Source organism: Salvelinus fontinalis, chromosome 16 (assembly GCF_029448725.1).
Source record: "Salvelinus fontinalis isolate EN_2023a chromosome 16, ASM2944872v1, whole genome shotgun sequence".
Lineage (NCBI taxonomy): Eukaryota > Metazoa > Chordata > Actinopteri > Salmoniformes > Salmonidae > Salvelinus > Salvelinus fontinalis.
In genome coordinates, this window is record NC_074680.1 from 30,787,242 (window position 1) to 30,802,224 (window position 14,983).

The following is a 14,983-nucleotide window of genomic DNA, read 5'->3' on the forward strand; positions in this document are numbered from 1 at the left end:
AAAACAAATGGTGCTTTTATTGATAAATGTGATCTAGCCGAGGTAAATGGCTAATATTAACCATGTATGCTGACTATATTTATTGTAACTGATATAAGTCAACATCTAAGTATTAAGTATTTTTACGTAAATTGTTATGGCTGTATTGTTTTAAAAACCCAATCATGTTGTGGGTCCATCAGACTTGCAAACATTGGGTTAATAACAAAAACATGAAAACCACACAAGGGTTAATATTCATTAACAAAAATCAAGAGGCAAATCTCTGTATTACTTTTACTCATTATTTGTGGGTCAGGTGATTATGTTAAAACGGAATTAAACACAGAAATTGCAATGGGAAGACATCCACTGACACAAAGCATTGTATAGTTTAAAATGTTATTAAACATAATTTAATTTCAATGTGGTAAGGGCTGTCGTTCTCCTCTTCCTCAGATGAGGAGAGGAGAGAAGGATCAGTGGACCAATACGCAGCATTCGGGAAATAAGCCATCTTTTATTTGAACACGATGGCAACACGAAACAAAACACTTTCAAATTTACAAAACAAAAAAACGACGTAGACGAAAAACCTGAACATGAACTTGCATAACTAACGTAAAACTCACGGACAGGAACAGACTACATCAAAACGAAACGAACAGCCAAACAGTCCCGTATGGTACATACATTCGACGACACAGGAGACAATCACCCACAAACAAACAGTGAGAACACCCTACCTAAATATGACTCTCAATTAGAGGAAAACGCAAAACACCTGCCTCTAATTAAGAGCCATACCAGGCAACCCAAAACCAACATAGAAACAGAAAACATAGACTGCCCACCCAAAACACACGCCCTGACCATAAACACATACAAAAACAACATAAAACAGGTCAGGACCGTTACAAATGTACGTATAAAACAAATACTGACATCTGACTACATGAACCAGGATAATGGCAGAATCTTTTCCAAGTTGATTCATTCCATATCATCATTATTTACAAATCTAAAAAGTTGATATTGCACTTAAAAGCCAGTGAACACATTGACTAGTAGTATTTGATACAGCAGATGTACAAGCCAAAGTTACTATCAGCCTCCTAACAAAACATGAATGAGCTGGAGGAAGACCTGTAACTTGCTAATAAGAGGAGTCATTCTCATGACCAATTGTTCTATTTTTGCTACACCTCAAAACAATTATGATCTCGAGAAACATAAAAGCTTACAAAAATGTATGACTGTCCCATTTGTCCATATATTTTGTAAAATACCCATCTCTAAGAGTGCGTTTACACACGCAGCCCAATTTGGATCTATTTTCCACTAATTGGTCTTTTAACCAATCACATCAGATATTTTTCTGAGATTTGATCTGAATAGTCAAAAGACCAGTTAGTGAAAAAAATATCAGAATTGGGCTGCCTGTGTAAACGCAGCCTTAGTCTCACTGTGGAAACCTGGCTTGACATCTAGAGTGCATGGTCCAAATAGAAAAATAAGTAATGATTGGGTGTGTCTTCTTACTGTGGATAGGTGTTGTGGAAAACTGGATTGTTTGCGCTTTAACTAATTATGGAATCACATTATTGGTGTCTTCCATCTCTATCTTTCCCCCATTGTGTTCCTCTGTGTTTTGTTAAACTGCCTAAATACTCTAAACCACAGACATTTTTCATGTGATTGGTCAATGGGGTATGATGGAGCTAATCAGCACAAAGCAGCGTAACAGAGAGGTTATTACATGTGTACAACTCCATCTGAGCCAGTTCTTCCATTTAAACCACCAGGATTTTCTTTTCCAGACAGAGAAAATGAGGGGTTGGTGGATGAGAACACTCCTCCCACATGTCATTTGATTGGCTGGCGGGTTGAGTCTATGAATAGAAATGTAATACTGAGAGCAAAACAATCACCTTTTCACAAGTAGGCCCATCCTACATGACAAGATATGTAGTCCTACATTTTCCTCCCCCCTCTTATTTCCATCTCTCTCTCATCTCCTCCCAGCTAGTGCACTGGTGGGATGTCAGAGTGAATTAAGATTACATCCCATTGCAGTGCAGGGGCTGAAGAGAGACAAAGGGACATGGAGGAAGGGAGGATGATCCTGGGTTGTATTGAGCCTTTACATGACACTCACACGTGGAGGAAGGCACTCACTGCTCAGCTCTCCACTGGATATATTCTTAACTTTCCTCATTGAAACTAAAATACTACATTTCTACAGAATTATTTTACGTCTTTAAGGCACTGTTTTTTAAAAGGGAAAAGTGGCTGCTGTAATTTGATTAAATGCAAAGATAATGTACAATTTCAAGAAGAGGCATTATATAATAGCACAAGCACTAAAGGTACAAGTATTCTTTCTTGCATTCTGCTGACTCCCTCAAACTGAACATTGTGTTCTCAGTAGATACACCGTCAAGTCTCTGTCACCTTAATAAAACCGTTATCGTATGACAAAAATACTGATGATGTCCAAATCCTTAACAACCAGGTCATGAACCCTTGATGTGAACAACATGTTTCATGAGTTGACTAGGATCTCCATAATGTGGTCCAGATTATTGAGGTCGGTCAGACACTGCTGTAACCTGCTGGATGAGGTATAACTAGAGCACATCTTTCGTCCCTTGTCCCCCCAGGACGACACCCCGCACACCCAGGGTGGGTAGCCGGCCAAGGCCGAGGGGATATCAGGGTCGTACATGGAGGTGTCAATGTCCTCAAAGATGTCATCCAGGGCAAGGTCCGTGAGGTAGCCCAGGGAGTTTGTCATCTCGCCCTCAAAAGAGCGAAGGTGTGCGGAAGGGCTTTGTGCTCTGGGGTGCCCAGAGGAGCTGTCCTGTGAGGAAGATGTAGGCAACAAAGGGTGGGGCGGCGAGGGCGAGGAGACACCCAGTGTGTTTCCTTCAGCACACCCTGGACAGGTGAGTGGGCCATCCTCCTCACAAATACCATCTCTGAGAGTCATGGTGGACAGCATTTAAAGGCAAGTCTGAGAGGTCAGTTGTGTGGGTAGGTGCATCAGGGTGAGGGGAGAGTGAGTGGGCTGACAGGTCAAGACTACCTGGCAAATCCCTCTGCATGTCCTGTTGAATCTGCCTCAGGGTATTCACCAGCAGCACTGAGCGGTGCAGGCTTAGTTCTGCTCCTGTTAGACTGCGCTGTAGCTTGTCCAGGTACAGGCTGAGCACCAGCTGCTACTGCTGCAGATGAGGCAGGTAAGAAGACCCACCCTGAGCCTGGACCTCAGCCTTCTCTGGCAAATAGATCTTGAGCCCCTCTGCCTCATTACAACTCTTTCCGCTTCATGCCACGACCCAACATAGATCTAGACAGGAAAGACATTGATCACTTTCACTGATCAACATTTGAGTATGAAATATACACATCATTTGAGTCTTGTCTTCATATAGTTTTAAATCTAGTTTGTAATGTAAGGCTCTTGTTCAGTGAGTTGATAGGCTACTGTATTGGCCTACATGTGCAACTTGTGTACTTGCTGTTACTGTATTGGCCAGGTCTACATGTGCAACATTAGCCTAGACAGCAGATAGTGGGCGCTAATGAATGATGCTTTATGTACAAGCCGGTCCAATGGGGACACTTGAGTGTATTACCGGCTGGGCACATCAATCCTGGACGACAATGCAGCTCTAGCGCCCAATATCGGCTGCCTAGGCTAGTGCAACTTCTGACTCGCTGTTGACAGTGCTCTAATTAACTACTGTATTTATGCATATTTTCATGTGTAAGAAAGCAATAAATATGAACTTGAGTTCAGGATGAATGATACATCCCGATATTTTTTACCATTATAATATTTACAATTTATGAAGTGCTGTTGAGACACGACTATCTAGAAAACGCAAACACTACATGCTCGTAATACTACCAATACAAATCACATAGGCTACTCTACCTGTATTATGGAGCTACTGCATTTGATTCCAACTCCTCGGTTTATAAAATATCCTGCGCATTGTCGATGAGTCGTTGCTCTCTCAGAAGACCGTCATTTACACAATTGAGTTTTCACTGCATCTTATTGAAATGTGAGGAAGGCAAGATCGTACAAATGTTTCGTTCAAAGGCCGTGTCTTTTTTCGTTATGGCTATCCCCCTTCGCTGACCGCTAATAAACGTGTCTGTTTTGCTTGGAGGAGGGCTGACGTCCACTGAAGGGGGCGGGACTATAGTGTAAAAGGAAACATGGAAAGGCAGAGACAGTTGCCGGATAGACCCATTATGAAAGCAGTTGGTCGGCGAGACCAAGCCTCCACTAATTGTCATTGGGTGGTCTTTACCACTCACGGGGCTGGGAAATGTGAAACACATTTGAGGCTTGTGACTTTTTAAATGCGTTGAAATTCACAGTACCCAGGCTACATCGCAGCGCATCTGACTGCACATCAGAGTTATGTTACTGTTAAAACCATCGAACACGGTTACAGACGCATGGAGTACGAAGTTATATTCATACAATGTAAAGATTACATTTTCCTTATGAGAAAATAACTATTGTGGTGGATTAGCCCATGTACATCCATGCAAGATCAAAAGTCTTTTGTAATTGTAAAAGGTGTGTGTGCACATTACAAAAGTAAATTATTACCTTGGGAGGAACAAATTAATTGGAACAAATTTGGAGATCAATGTGTCTTTTTGAATGAGTCATTCAATATGTTTTAGTCATTTCAATGAGGATTTCGAAGAATATTCCATTAACACATTAATAAGTATAATGGTCTCACTTCATAATATAGTAAAATGTAAGTACCTAATTACTCCATTGTTAATATTTTTGTTACCATGAAAATAGTCAAAAAATAATGTAGTTTCAAATCCTGTGTTAAGAAATGCAATGTTAGTAGTCTCATGGAATACAATTTCATGAGCACTACAGAAATCAATTGATATTATGGTGTGCATTTACATTTTTGTTGGTTGTACACTGATTGGTATGCACATTACACAGCTTACACTACAAATCAACCACAATACTTTAACTTACCTTTATACTAGCGGTCTAGCGGTTAGGATTCCTGGTTTTCACTCAGGCGGCCCGGGTTCGACTCCCGGTATGGGAACAACTGTTTTGGGGCGACAGGTAGTCTAGTGGTTAGAGCATTGGGCCAGTAATCGAAAGGTTGCTGAATCGAATCGCCGAACTGACAAGGTAAAAATCTGTCGTTCTGCCCCTGAACAAGGGGCAGGATGTCATTGTAAGAAAGAATTTGTTCTTAACTGACTTGCCTAGTTAAAAAAATATTTACAAAAAGGTCCTTAAATAAAAGAATCAATTTCATAAAAATAAAAAAAATGTATTTATACTAAGATTAATTTGATCAAATTAATTAAAATTTAAAAAATGACAAGATTTGCACCTTTTATTATAAAAAATATTTACAAAGGTCCTAAAATGTTTTCTTAATATAAAAATGCATATACTTTACAATTGTTAAGGTCTTTGAAATTCTAGCTGCTGTTTGAAGCAGTGACATCATTCAGAGGAGTGTTGTGGTAGTAATGACCAGAGTAATACTGTCAGAATTTACTGGTACGGTTTGCCTGAGTAATCTTTTCATCATGATAAGGAAACATTATGAAAAGAAATCTTTAGAGAAAGAGCTGCTTGTAAAAAATAATAGTTGAATTCTGTACAAAATATATTTTCGCAAATGAAATGCATAGTGAATAGGGTGGGTATTGAGTTGTAATTAAGCAATAAGGCAAAAGGGGGGGGTGGTATATGCCCAATATATACCACGGCTAAGGTGTGCCTGGATACAGCCCTTAGCCATGGTATATTGGCCATATACCACAAACACCCGAGGTGTCTTATTTCTATTATAAATTGGTTACCAACGTAATTAGAGCAGTAAAAATGTTGTCATACCCGTGGTATATGGTCTGATATACCACAGCGTTCAGCCAATCAGCATTCAGGGCTCGAACCACCCGGTTTATAATATATCACATGGGTCTACACGGCTCAGTTTAAAAATCTATGTGGCATGTTTGTATCTGTATTTAATAAATTAAATAAATTAAAAGGAATAACTTAATGGGTCAACCAATAATTCTTAATTTGTAGTAATACAAATATCAGAAAATAAGGCTTCTTAATGCTGATATCAAGCAAGAGTTTCTCTAAATACTTTAACAAATCTAGTCTAGGTTTAAGGGATGGATTCAAATCAAGTTGGGGGGAAAAAAACTGTGCCCATCTTGAGACCAACTGTGCCCAATGCTTAAAACCAAACCATAGGAAGACATTGGGTGACTCTGGCTACATTAAAATGTATTTAAAAATATGGGGGGAAATTATATTAAACCATACTGGTCAATTTCCCAAACTGTATATTGCAAAAAAATATATTTCTATATACATACATACAGTTGAAGTCGGAAGTTTACATATACTTTGGAATCATTAAAACTCGTTTTTCCACCACTCCAAAAATGTCTTGTTAACAAACTATAGTTTTGGCAAGTCGGTTAGGACATCTACTTTGTGCATGACACAAGTCATTTTTCCAACAATTGTTTACAGACAGATTATTTCACCTATAACTCACTGTGTCACAATTCCAGTGGGACAGAAGTTTACATACACTAACTTGACTGTGCCTTTAAACAGCTTGGACAAGTCCAGAAAATTATGTCATGGCTTTAGAAGCTTCTGATAGGCCAATTGACATAATTTGAGTCAATTGGAGATGTACCTGTGGATGTATTTCAAGGCCTAACTTCAACCTCAGTGCCTCTTTGTTTGACATCATGAGAAAAACTAAAGAAATCAGCCAAGACCTCAGAAAATAAATTGTAGACCTCCACAAGTCTGGTTCATCCTTAGGAGCAATTTCCAAACGCCTGAAGGTACCACGTTCATCTGTACAAACAATAGTACACAAGTATAAACACCATGGGACCACGCAGCCGTCATACCGCTCAGGAAGGAGATGCGTTCTGTCCCCTAGAAATGAACGTACTTTGGTGCGAAAAGTGCATATCAATCACAGAACAACAGCAAAGGACCTTGTGAAGATGCTGGAGGAAACAGGTACAAAAGTATCTATATCCATAGTAAAACGTGTCCTATATCGACATAACCTGGAAGGCCGCTCAGCAAGGCAGAAGCCATTGCTCCAAAACCGCCATAAAAAAGCCATACTACGGTTTGCAACTGCAAATGGGGACAAAGATCGTACTTTTTTTGGGGAGAAATGTTCTCTGGTCTGATGAAACAAAAATATAACTGTTTGGCCATAATGACCATTGTTATGTTTGGAGGAAAAAGGGGGATGCTTGCAAGCCGAAGAACACCATCCCAACCGTGAAGCATGGGGTGGCAGCATCATGCTGTGGGGGTGCTTTGCTGCAGGAGGGACTAGTGCACGTCACAAAATAGATGGCATCATGAGGGAGGAAAAGTATGTGGATATATTGAAGCAACATCTCAAGACATCAGTCAGGAAATTAAAGCTTGGTCACAAATGGATCTTCCAAACGGACAATGACCTCAAGCATACTTCCAAAATGGCTTAAGGACAACAAAGTCAAGGTATTGGAGTGGCCATCACAAAGCCCTGACCTCAATCCCATAGAAAATTTGTGGGCAGAACTGAAAAAGCGGGTGCGAGCAAGGAGACCTACAAACCTGACTCAGTTACACCAGCTCTGTCAGGAGGAATGGGCCAAAATTCACCCAACTTATTGTGGGAAGCTTGTGGAAGGCTACCCGAAATGTCTGACCCAAGGTAAACAATTTAAAGGCAATGCTACCAAATACTAATTAGTGTATGTAAACTTCTGACCCACTGGGAATGTGATGAAAGAAATAAAAGCTGAAATAAATAATTCTCTCAGCTATTATTTTGACATTTCACATTATTAAAATAAAGTGGTGATCCTAACTGACCTAAGACAAGGAATTTTTACTCAAATTAAATGTCAGGAATTGTGAAAAACTGAGTTTAAATGTATTTGGCTAAGGTGTATGTAAACTTCCAACTTCAACTGTACGTACATGTTTCACTAATATTTGTTTTACTCTTTAGGAAAATATGCATCTCATCAGAAGTTTGGATGTTCGGGTCTATTTGTGTGTAGTGTAATGACATTGTTCTTCAGTCCATACATATTACAATAAATAAAAACAAAACTGGAAAAATAGATTGTATGACAAAAAGAAATATAGAAAAGTATGTAAAATAAGAAAATTTGTAATGGTATAGGTTGTAATCTCTGCCCACTTAGAGATGCACAGCTGCATGTCGTAACACTGAATATGTTCTTGATTTCATAAACCCTCAACATCTGAACATATAATAACACCATATCCATGTACGCACCACGTGCACAGTCTGTAAAGAGTCTGCAAAGTAAGTATGCAATGAAGTGTGTTGTTTCTCAGGAGCCCACTATGATCTCCATGATGTGGTCCAGTTCATTGAGGTCTGATCGGCAGCTGGTGCTGGAACTGAGGGGTGAGGGCCCATGGGAGGACAGGCTCTCCAGGAGGTCATAGGGCCCCATCTTAGGAACACTCTGCATTCCTGTCAGCACTGTATCAAGGTCGTAGTAAGACGCATCCACGTCTGAAAACAGTTCCTCCAGAGCAGGGTCGGGGCTGGGCGCAGGGTTTTTGATCTCGAACGTGCCAAAGACCTGCTCTGCTGTCCTGGTGTCCTCCACCAGGCTGTCACGCTCCCTCTCCTCCCCCTCTGAGCCAGACCCACACTCCTCACTGTCCTCCTCCTCATCATCATCATCATCATCATCTTCACCTGTCTCCTCTTCCCAGCAGGGGTCCATGCCAAAGGTGCCTGGCAGGTAGGAGGTTGGGGCTTGGGGGGAGACAGTGGACATAGTCATTCCCACCTCTGCCGCCGCCACCTCCTCCGCAGGGCAGCCCTCTGACCCCACCACTGGGAAGGGCTTGGGGACCTGCTCCCCCTGGGCTGCCTCTGTCTGCCGACACAGCACCTCGGTGGCCACCAGGCGGTCTGCAGAGCACTGGGCAGCAGCGTTGGCAGCACTCAGGGCCTGGGTCATGATCTGCCAGGTGCCGTCCTGGGTCATCTCCTCCTGGATCTGCCTCACCGTGTTGGCAATCAGCACCGAACGGCACAGATTAGGCTCCACCAGCATGTGGCACAGCTGCAGTTTGATCAGGGACATGTCCAGCAGGGACTGCCGCTGCAGGCTGTAGGACGACAGCATCCTCACAGCTGCCAAATTCGACTGATTCACATCCTCACCGCCTGCCACAGGTTCCTCCCTGGAGTCGGAAAACTTGCGCTTCGTGCCCTTCGGGAACATTTTGGCTCTCTGGGGTGAAGGGAAAAGGAAAGAGTGTTATTGGTGACAAACCGGCCACAAAAACTTCACATTCTAACAAACACACATGATATCATGAAATACTGTGTTGTCTTGATGAATTTTAGTTATCAAAACTACATTCAAAAAATGTATGAATTTATAATGTTTGGTGTTATGTTTGAAGTGTGTGGCATAAGGACAAACTTTTCATTGGTAAGAGAATTTCATGAAGAAGAATCTCTACAGGTTAGCTAAATATTAATGTAATGTGCTACAGTATAAATAGCTTGTTGTTTTTCTGAAAGTTTGCTATACCTTTCCTGTTGAGAGGCACAGGCATTAGCATAGCAGCTTGGTCCCGGCTGCAGCGCTTCAGTACTTTTGTACAAGCAACAAGCAGCTTTTGTTCTGCACCCTTTCTGCCCATTTTAGGCCAGTCTGAAGCAAGGCTCCTGCTGGGCGGAACAACCACACTTTTAACAGACCCACTGAACCACCGAAAATACAGCATGTTACCAACCAACTACCATCACTGCGGTCAAAATCAGGACAGGTCAGGCTTCTCTCAACAACAAAAAACACAATCAGCTCATGAACATACACTATCCCACCCCACTGCCACCTGTCGTCAAACATCTAAATATTGGCAAAAGTTAGTTCACTTCTGTACTACCGGAGTGAAGTTAATAGGACACATACTGGGTGAGAAAAGTCAAAAGAATACCACACAGGTTTAAATGTGATATGTTTGAGATATACACACCATGCTCCAAAAAATATAACTGCTAGAATGTCATTAAAGGGAAAGGAGGAACAGTGAAAATGAACCTTCCTGAAGCAGTATCTCTGTCTGAATGAGAAGATATCAGAAGACTTGCCTCAAAACAACAGGGGACGGCTGTTGACTCCAAGGAACCAACAAGCAGGGAAGAGCAGAGTAGGAAGAGAACACAGGACAGGAGCCTGTGTGACATCACACTACATTTTCCATCAGACTAAAACAAAGGAACTTCTGTCAGGGTGTGCATCTCCTCAGAGAGAGCAGTGGGTGGGGCAGTAATTGGAGTTACTACTCTGCTACATGGATCAACCATCTACGAAGCAAGAAATTATATCAAACAGGAGGCAAGTATGAAATAAAGTAACCTAATACAGTAACATTTTGGTTCAAAACAGCAAACATTTGCACTTAATAGATTATTTTAACACTATACTAGCTTATGGCAAAAACAAGCACAGTTGATAATAGCAACTTAAGCAATGTTCCTAATAAGCAAATGTCTTGTATCTATCTATTCTAAGGCTGCAGGGATAGACTGTGGACATCACAGGGGCACAATCTATCAGTCTGCCAAGCAAAGGACATTGAGCTTTGGTCCTACCTGAGAAGACATCTCAGCACTGGAGCAACAAATAACATCACAAGTGACACTGTCGCATTTACTGTATGTTTTCACCATTGGAAGCAATCAGGAGAGTGCTTTTTAGTGTGTTAATGAACCTAACTTGAATGCAGACTTTATGGCCGACCACTTAGCCTAACCATTGCTTTCACTAGAGGGTGGTTATGTGCTTCTAATGTCATTAGCCATCAATAAACCATGATGAAAAACAATCTGTCACATAATTGGACTGGTGCCCTTACTGAAATCTAAGATCATGTTAGCTGCAAGAACTGAAGACTGCAAATGGACCTGCCTCAGACCACAGATAAAATGCACAAACAGTCTGATACAACATTTGCTGAATTTGACAGTTGTCTTGTACCCCAGAGGATTGTGTTCTAAATAACTAGAACCCAAATAATAATTCCATATTTTCTAGTCCAATTCATGAGTAGCGTTGCCAGGTACCCTATTCAAAATACAGAATGTGAGGCTGACACATGAATGTACTTTATCTGTTTCTCCTTTGTTACCTTAGTGGTAACTGTAAAAAATAATGGAGAATTTCTAGCTAAGAAGCAAAATACTACACAAGTAACAAAAACACAGGGTTCATATTAATTCACCATTCCACCCACAAAAATAGGTGTCTACTATGGGAGTATAGCTGATTGGATATCTGACAACAAGGAAAAAAGGAGGTGCAATCATTTTGATGAGACAAAAACTAGTTACTGGTGCCAGGCAGGGGACTTTTTGCTCTTTATGAACACTGCAAACCGAAAAAGCCTGTTCAATACAAATCTGTTAGGTTGTAATCCATTGATAAATAGGATCTAATAGGTTAATGTGGCTATAATAAAACAAAACATAGGTCAAGCCAACATACACCCCTTCAAAATAGGACAGCAGGGAGCCTAGTGGTTAGGGCGTTGGGCCAGTAACCGAAAGGTTGCTGGATTGAATCCCTGAATTGACAAGGTAAAAAATCTGTCGTTCTGCCCCTGAACAGGCGGTTAACCCACTGTTCCCCAGTAGGCCGTCATTGTAAATAAGAATTTGTTCTTTACTGACTTGCCTAGTTAAATAAAGGTTAAATGAAGAAGAAAAAAAACATCTTTAAAGTTGAATCATTGTTTTGATGAATCAGGTTTTTTACTCCAAACAATTAATCTGTCAGTACCAAATGTAAGGAGGGAACCTCATTCATGTATGCTGTGCTTGTTGTACTCTGTGTTATGCCTCAGTTAAATTACACCGTTCTAAACGTCAAAGAGCAGCAAGGCTTAATACATAAAATAGCATTAACACCCACAGCTCCACCAGAGATCCTCCTCCTCGTCTCTGGCTCCACCTAGGAATTGTCTCCCCTCCCCCACAATACTGACGTTGACAGTATTTCCGCTGCCGCTTATGCTTATTTGAATGGAGAAATTAGCTGACTACGCAACAGTGCGAGTGTGTATCCTGCAATTCATAATAGGTTAATACAAAAATATGTACATAATGAAATTAGTTATTTCTTTTGCACTCGCTGCAATAGCGCATGTCCTTCTCTGGGAGCTGTACCGCATGCTTTGTCTAGCTCGAGCAACAGGGACGCTGGGGCGACAACGGAGATGAGGCCATTTTGAAATAACTAGCTACGTTACCTACTGTAGCTAGCTAATTCCCACTCTGCGATATAATTGTTTAACTATAAAATAACGGATATAATTGGGGTAGATTATTACAACACTGTTTTAAAATGACGAACTTCCCTTTTCCAACTACATTTCTCCACTCCCTAACTGGCATGGATACTCCCGCATGAAAATTGTTTAGCTACCTAACTACCGTTAACTAACGTTACCTAGCTAAATGTGTAGCTAGCGCGCACCCCCTCCCCTCACCAGACGTAACATTTGACAAGAGTTTCGGAGATAAACATTTCAATAAATGCCCCATATCAATCCTAACAAATAAATACAGTCGGTTAATTCATTTGTCGTACCTTTATTTTTACTTTATTCCGGTGTTGGTCATAGGATCCTCTGTAGAAAGCAGAGATCAGGCTGAGATGAGATCATTTATGCCACGGCTTCAAAACTAGCTACCTCGTCTTCACTGCTCCCTGCTTGCTACGGCCAGGGAGCAGGAGGGGTGAATGGGGCGGGTTCCATGCATCTTGATAGACAGGCTGTCATTGTCACTTGAACGAGAGCACCAGAACAAAAGGTACACTCCACACTCTCAAATGCAAAGAAATGGCACAGCAACAACAGCACATGTAAATCAAAGCTCGCGTGCGTTTTTCACCACAATGGCAGACTAATCAGTGCATAGCGCGGAAATTGTTATTTCAAAGCAAAACATTTTTGTTTTTAAATCAACAATAAATAAGATACAACTACGATGAGTTATACATAATATAATGACATTGGAGCTTTTGACTTAAAAAAAAAATATTTCATTGTTCAAATTTGGCTTACTAAGGATTTTTGTTATCCCCTCTGTTGACAAATTACTCTTCCAATCTTACTCTGAGTTTGTAGTTCGTGGGTATGAAATTGGATGTGTTTGGCCAAAAACGTAGTGACGGTACAACACCGTAACACGATCAGAAATGGCGGCGAGTAGTGCGGACGAAAATGAGAAATGTAGAAAAAGTTGGTGAAGCAGCTTCTGTGCTGGAACGCGAACAATATGGGTGTCAGTTCTGAGGGATGACCAGGTGATCTTGCCTTGATAAGTCTGGGAATTGGACCATTTTCCTGTAAAAATGTAACGAGTACTTTTGGGTGTCAGAGAAAATGTATGGAGTAAAAAGTACATTATTTTCTTTAGGAATGAAGTAAAAGTAAAAGTTGGCAAAAATATAAATGGAAAAGTAAAGTAGAAATACCCCAAAAAACTACTAATAACAAGTACTTTAAAGTATTTTTACATTAGAACTTTACACCACTGGTTGTGATAGTGTTTAATGAGACCACAGGGCCTCACTTACACCCTATCCGACTAACTAATTCCATTGAGATAGAGGGACAGTTGGAAGTTTACATACACCTTAGCCAAATACATTTAAACTCCTGACATTTAGTCTGAGTAAAAATTCCCTGTCTTAGGTCAGTTAGGATCACCACTTTATTTTAATAATGTAAAATGTCAGAATAATAGTAGAGATAATGATTTATTTCAGCTTTTATTTCTTTAATCACATTCTCAGTGGGTCAGAAGTTTACATACACTCGAGTAGTATTTGGTAGCATTGCCTTTAAATAGTTTAACTTGGGTCAAATGTTTCGGGTAGCCTTCCACAAGCTTCCCACAATAAGTTGGGTGAATTTTGGCCCATTCCTCCTGACAGAGCTGGTGTAACTGAGTCAGGTTTGTAGGCCTCCTTGCTCGCACACGCTTTTTCAGTTCTGCCCACAATTTGTCTATGGTATTGAGGTCAGGGCTTTGTGATGGCCACTCCAATACCTTGACTTTGTTGTCCTTAAGCCATTTTTCCACAACTTTGTGGAAGTATGCTTGGGCTCATTGTCCATTTGGAAGATCCATTTGCGACCAAGCTTTAACTTCCTGACTGATGTCTTGAGATGTTGCTTCAATATATCCACATAATTTCCCTCCCTCACAATGTCATCTATTTTGTGACGTGCACCAGTCCCTCCTGCAGCAAAGCATCCCCACAACATGATGCTGCCAACCCCGTGCTTCACGGTTGGGATGGTGTTCTTTGGCTTGCAAGCCTCCCCCTTTTTCCTCCAAACATAACAATGGTCATTATGGCCAAACAGTTCTATTTTTGTTTCATCAGACCAGATGACATTTCTTTGTTCCCATGTGCAGTTGCAAACCGTAGTCTGGCTTTTTTATGGCGGGTTTGGAACAGTGGCTTCTTCCTTGCTGAGCAGCCTTTCAGGTTATGTCGATACAGGACTCGTTTTACTGTGGATATAGATACTTTTGTACCTGTTTCCTCCAGCATCTTCACAAGGTCCTTTGCTGTTGTTTTGTGATTGATTTGCACTTTTTGCACCAAAGTAAGCTCATCTCTAGGGGACAGAACGCATCTCCTTCCTGAGCGATATGACGGCTGCGTGGTCCCATGATGTTTATACTTGTGTACTATTGTTTGTACAGATGAACGTGGTACCTTCAGGCGTTTGGAAATTGCTCCTAAGGATGAACCAGACTTGTGGAAGTCTACAATTTATTTTCTGAGGTCTTGGCTGATTTCTTTAGATTTTCTCATGATGTCAAACAAAGAGGCACTGAGGTTGAAG

The 14,983-nt window shown here is 41.0% G+C and overlaps 1 protein-coding gene and 1 long non-coding RNA gene across 6 annotated transcripts; both read right to left on the reverse strand.

Annotated features, from left to right (window-relative positions):
• Nucleotides 1-262: 262 nt before the first annotated feature.
• LOC129812992 (uncharacterized) lies at nt 263-5,008 on the reverse strand. The gene is made up of 2 exons (XR_008753096.1): nt 3,923-5,008; nt 263-3,331 (listed from the first exon to the last, which is right to left on the reverse strand). It is a non-coding gene; the product is annotated as an uncharacterized LOC129812992 (long non-coding RNA).
• A 364-nt stretch (nt 5,009-5,372) lies between these two features.
• On the reverse strand, nt 5,373-13,079 carry LOC129812990 (cell division cycle-associated protein 4-like). 5 transcript variants are annotated; one of them, XM_055865079.1, is made up of 3 exons: nt 12,706-13,079; nt 9,643-9,779; nt 5,373-9,336 (listed from the first exon to the last, which is right to left on the reverse strand). In XM_055865079.1, exon 3 carries the CDS (start codon nt 9,325-9,327, stop codon nt 8,416-8,418), a length of 912 nt encoding a protein of 303 aa, XP_055721054.1. In that variant the 5' UTR covers nt 9,328-9,336; nt 9,643-9,779; nt 12,706-13,079; the 3' UTR covers nt 5,373-8,415. The 5 variants fall into 5 exon arrangements, with proteins under 5 accessions (XP_055721054.1, XP_055721053.1, XP_055721052.1 ...); XM_055865078.1 differs by having other exon boundaries at nt 9,643-10,322; XM_055865077.1 differs by having other exon boundaries at nt 9,643-10,421.
• Between the last annotated feature and the right edge of the window lie 1,904 nt (nt 13,080-14,983).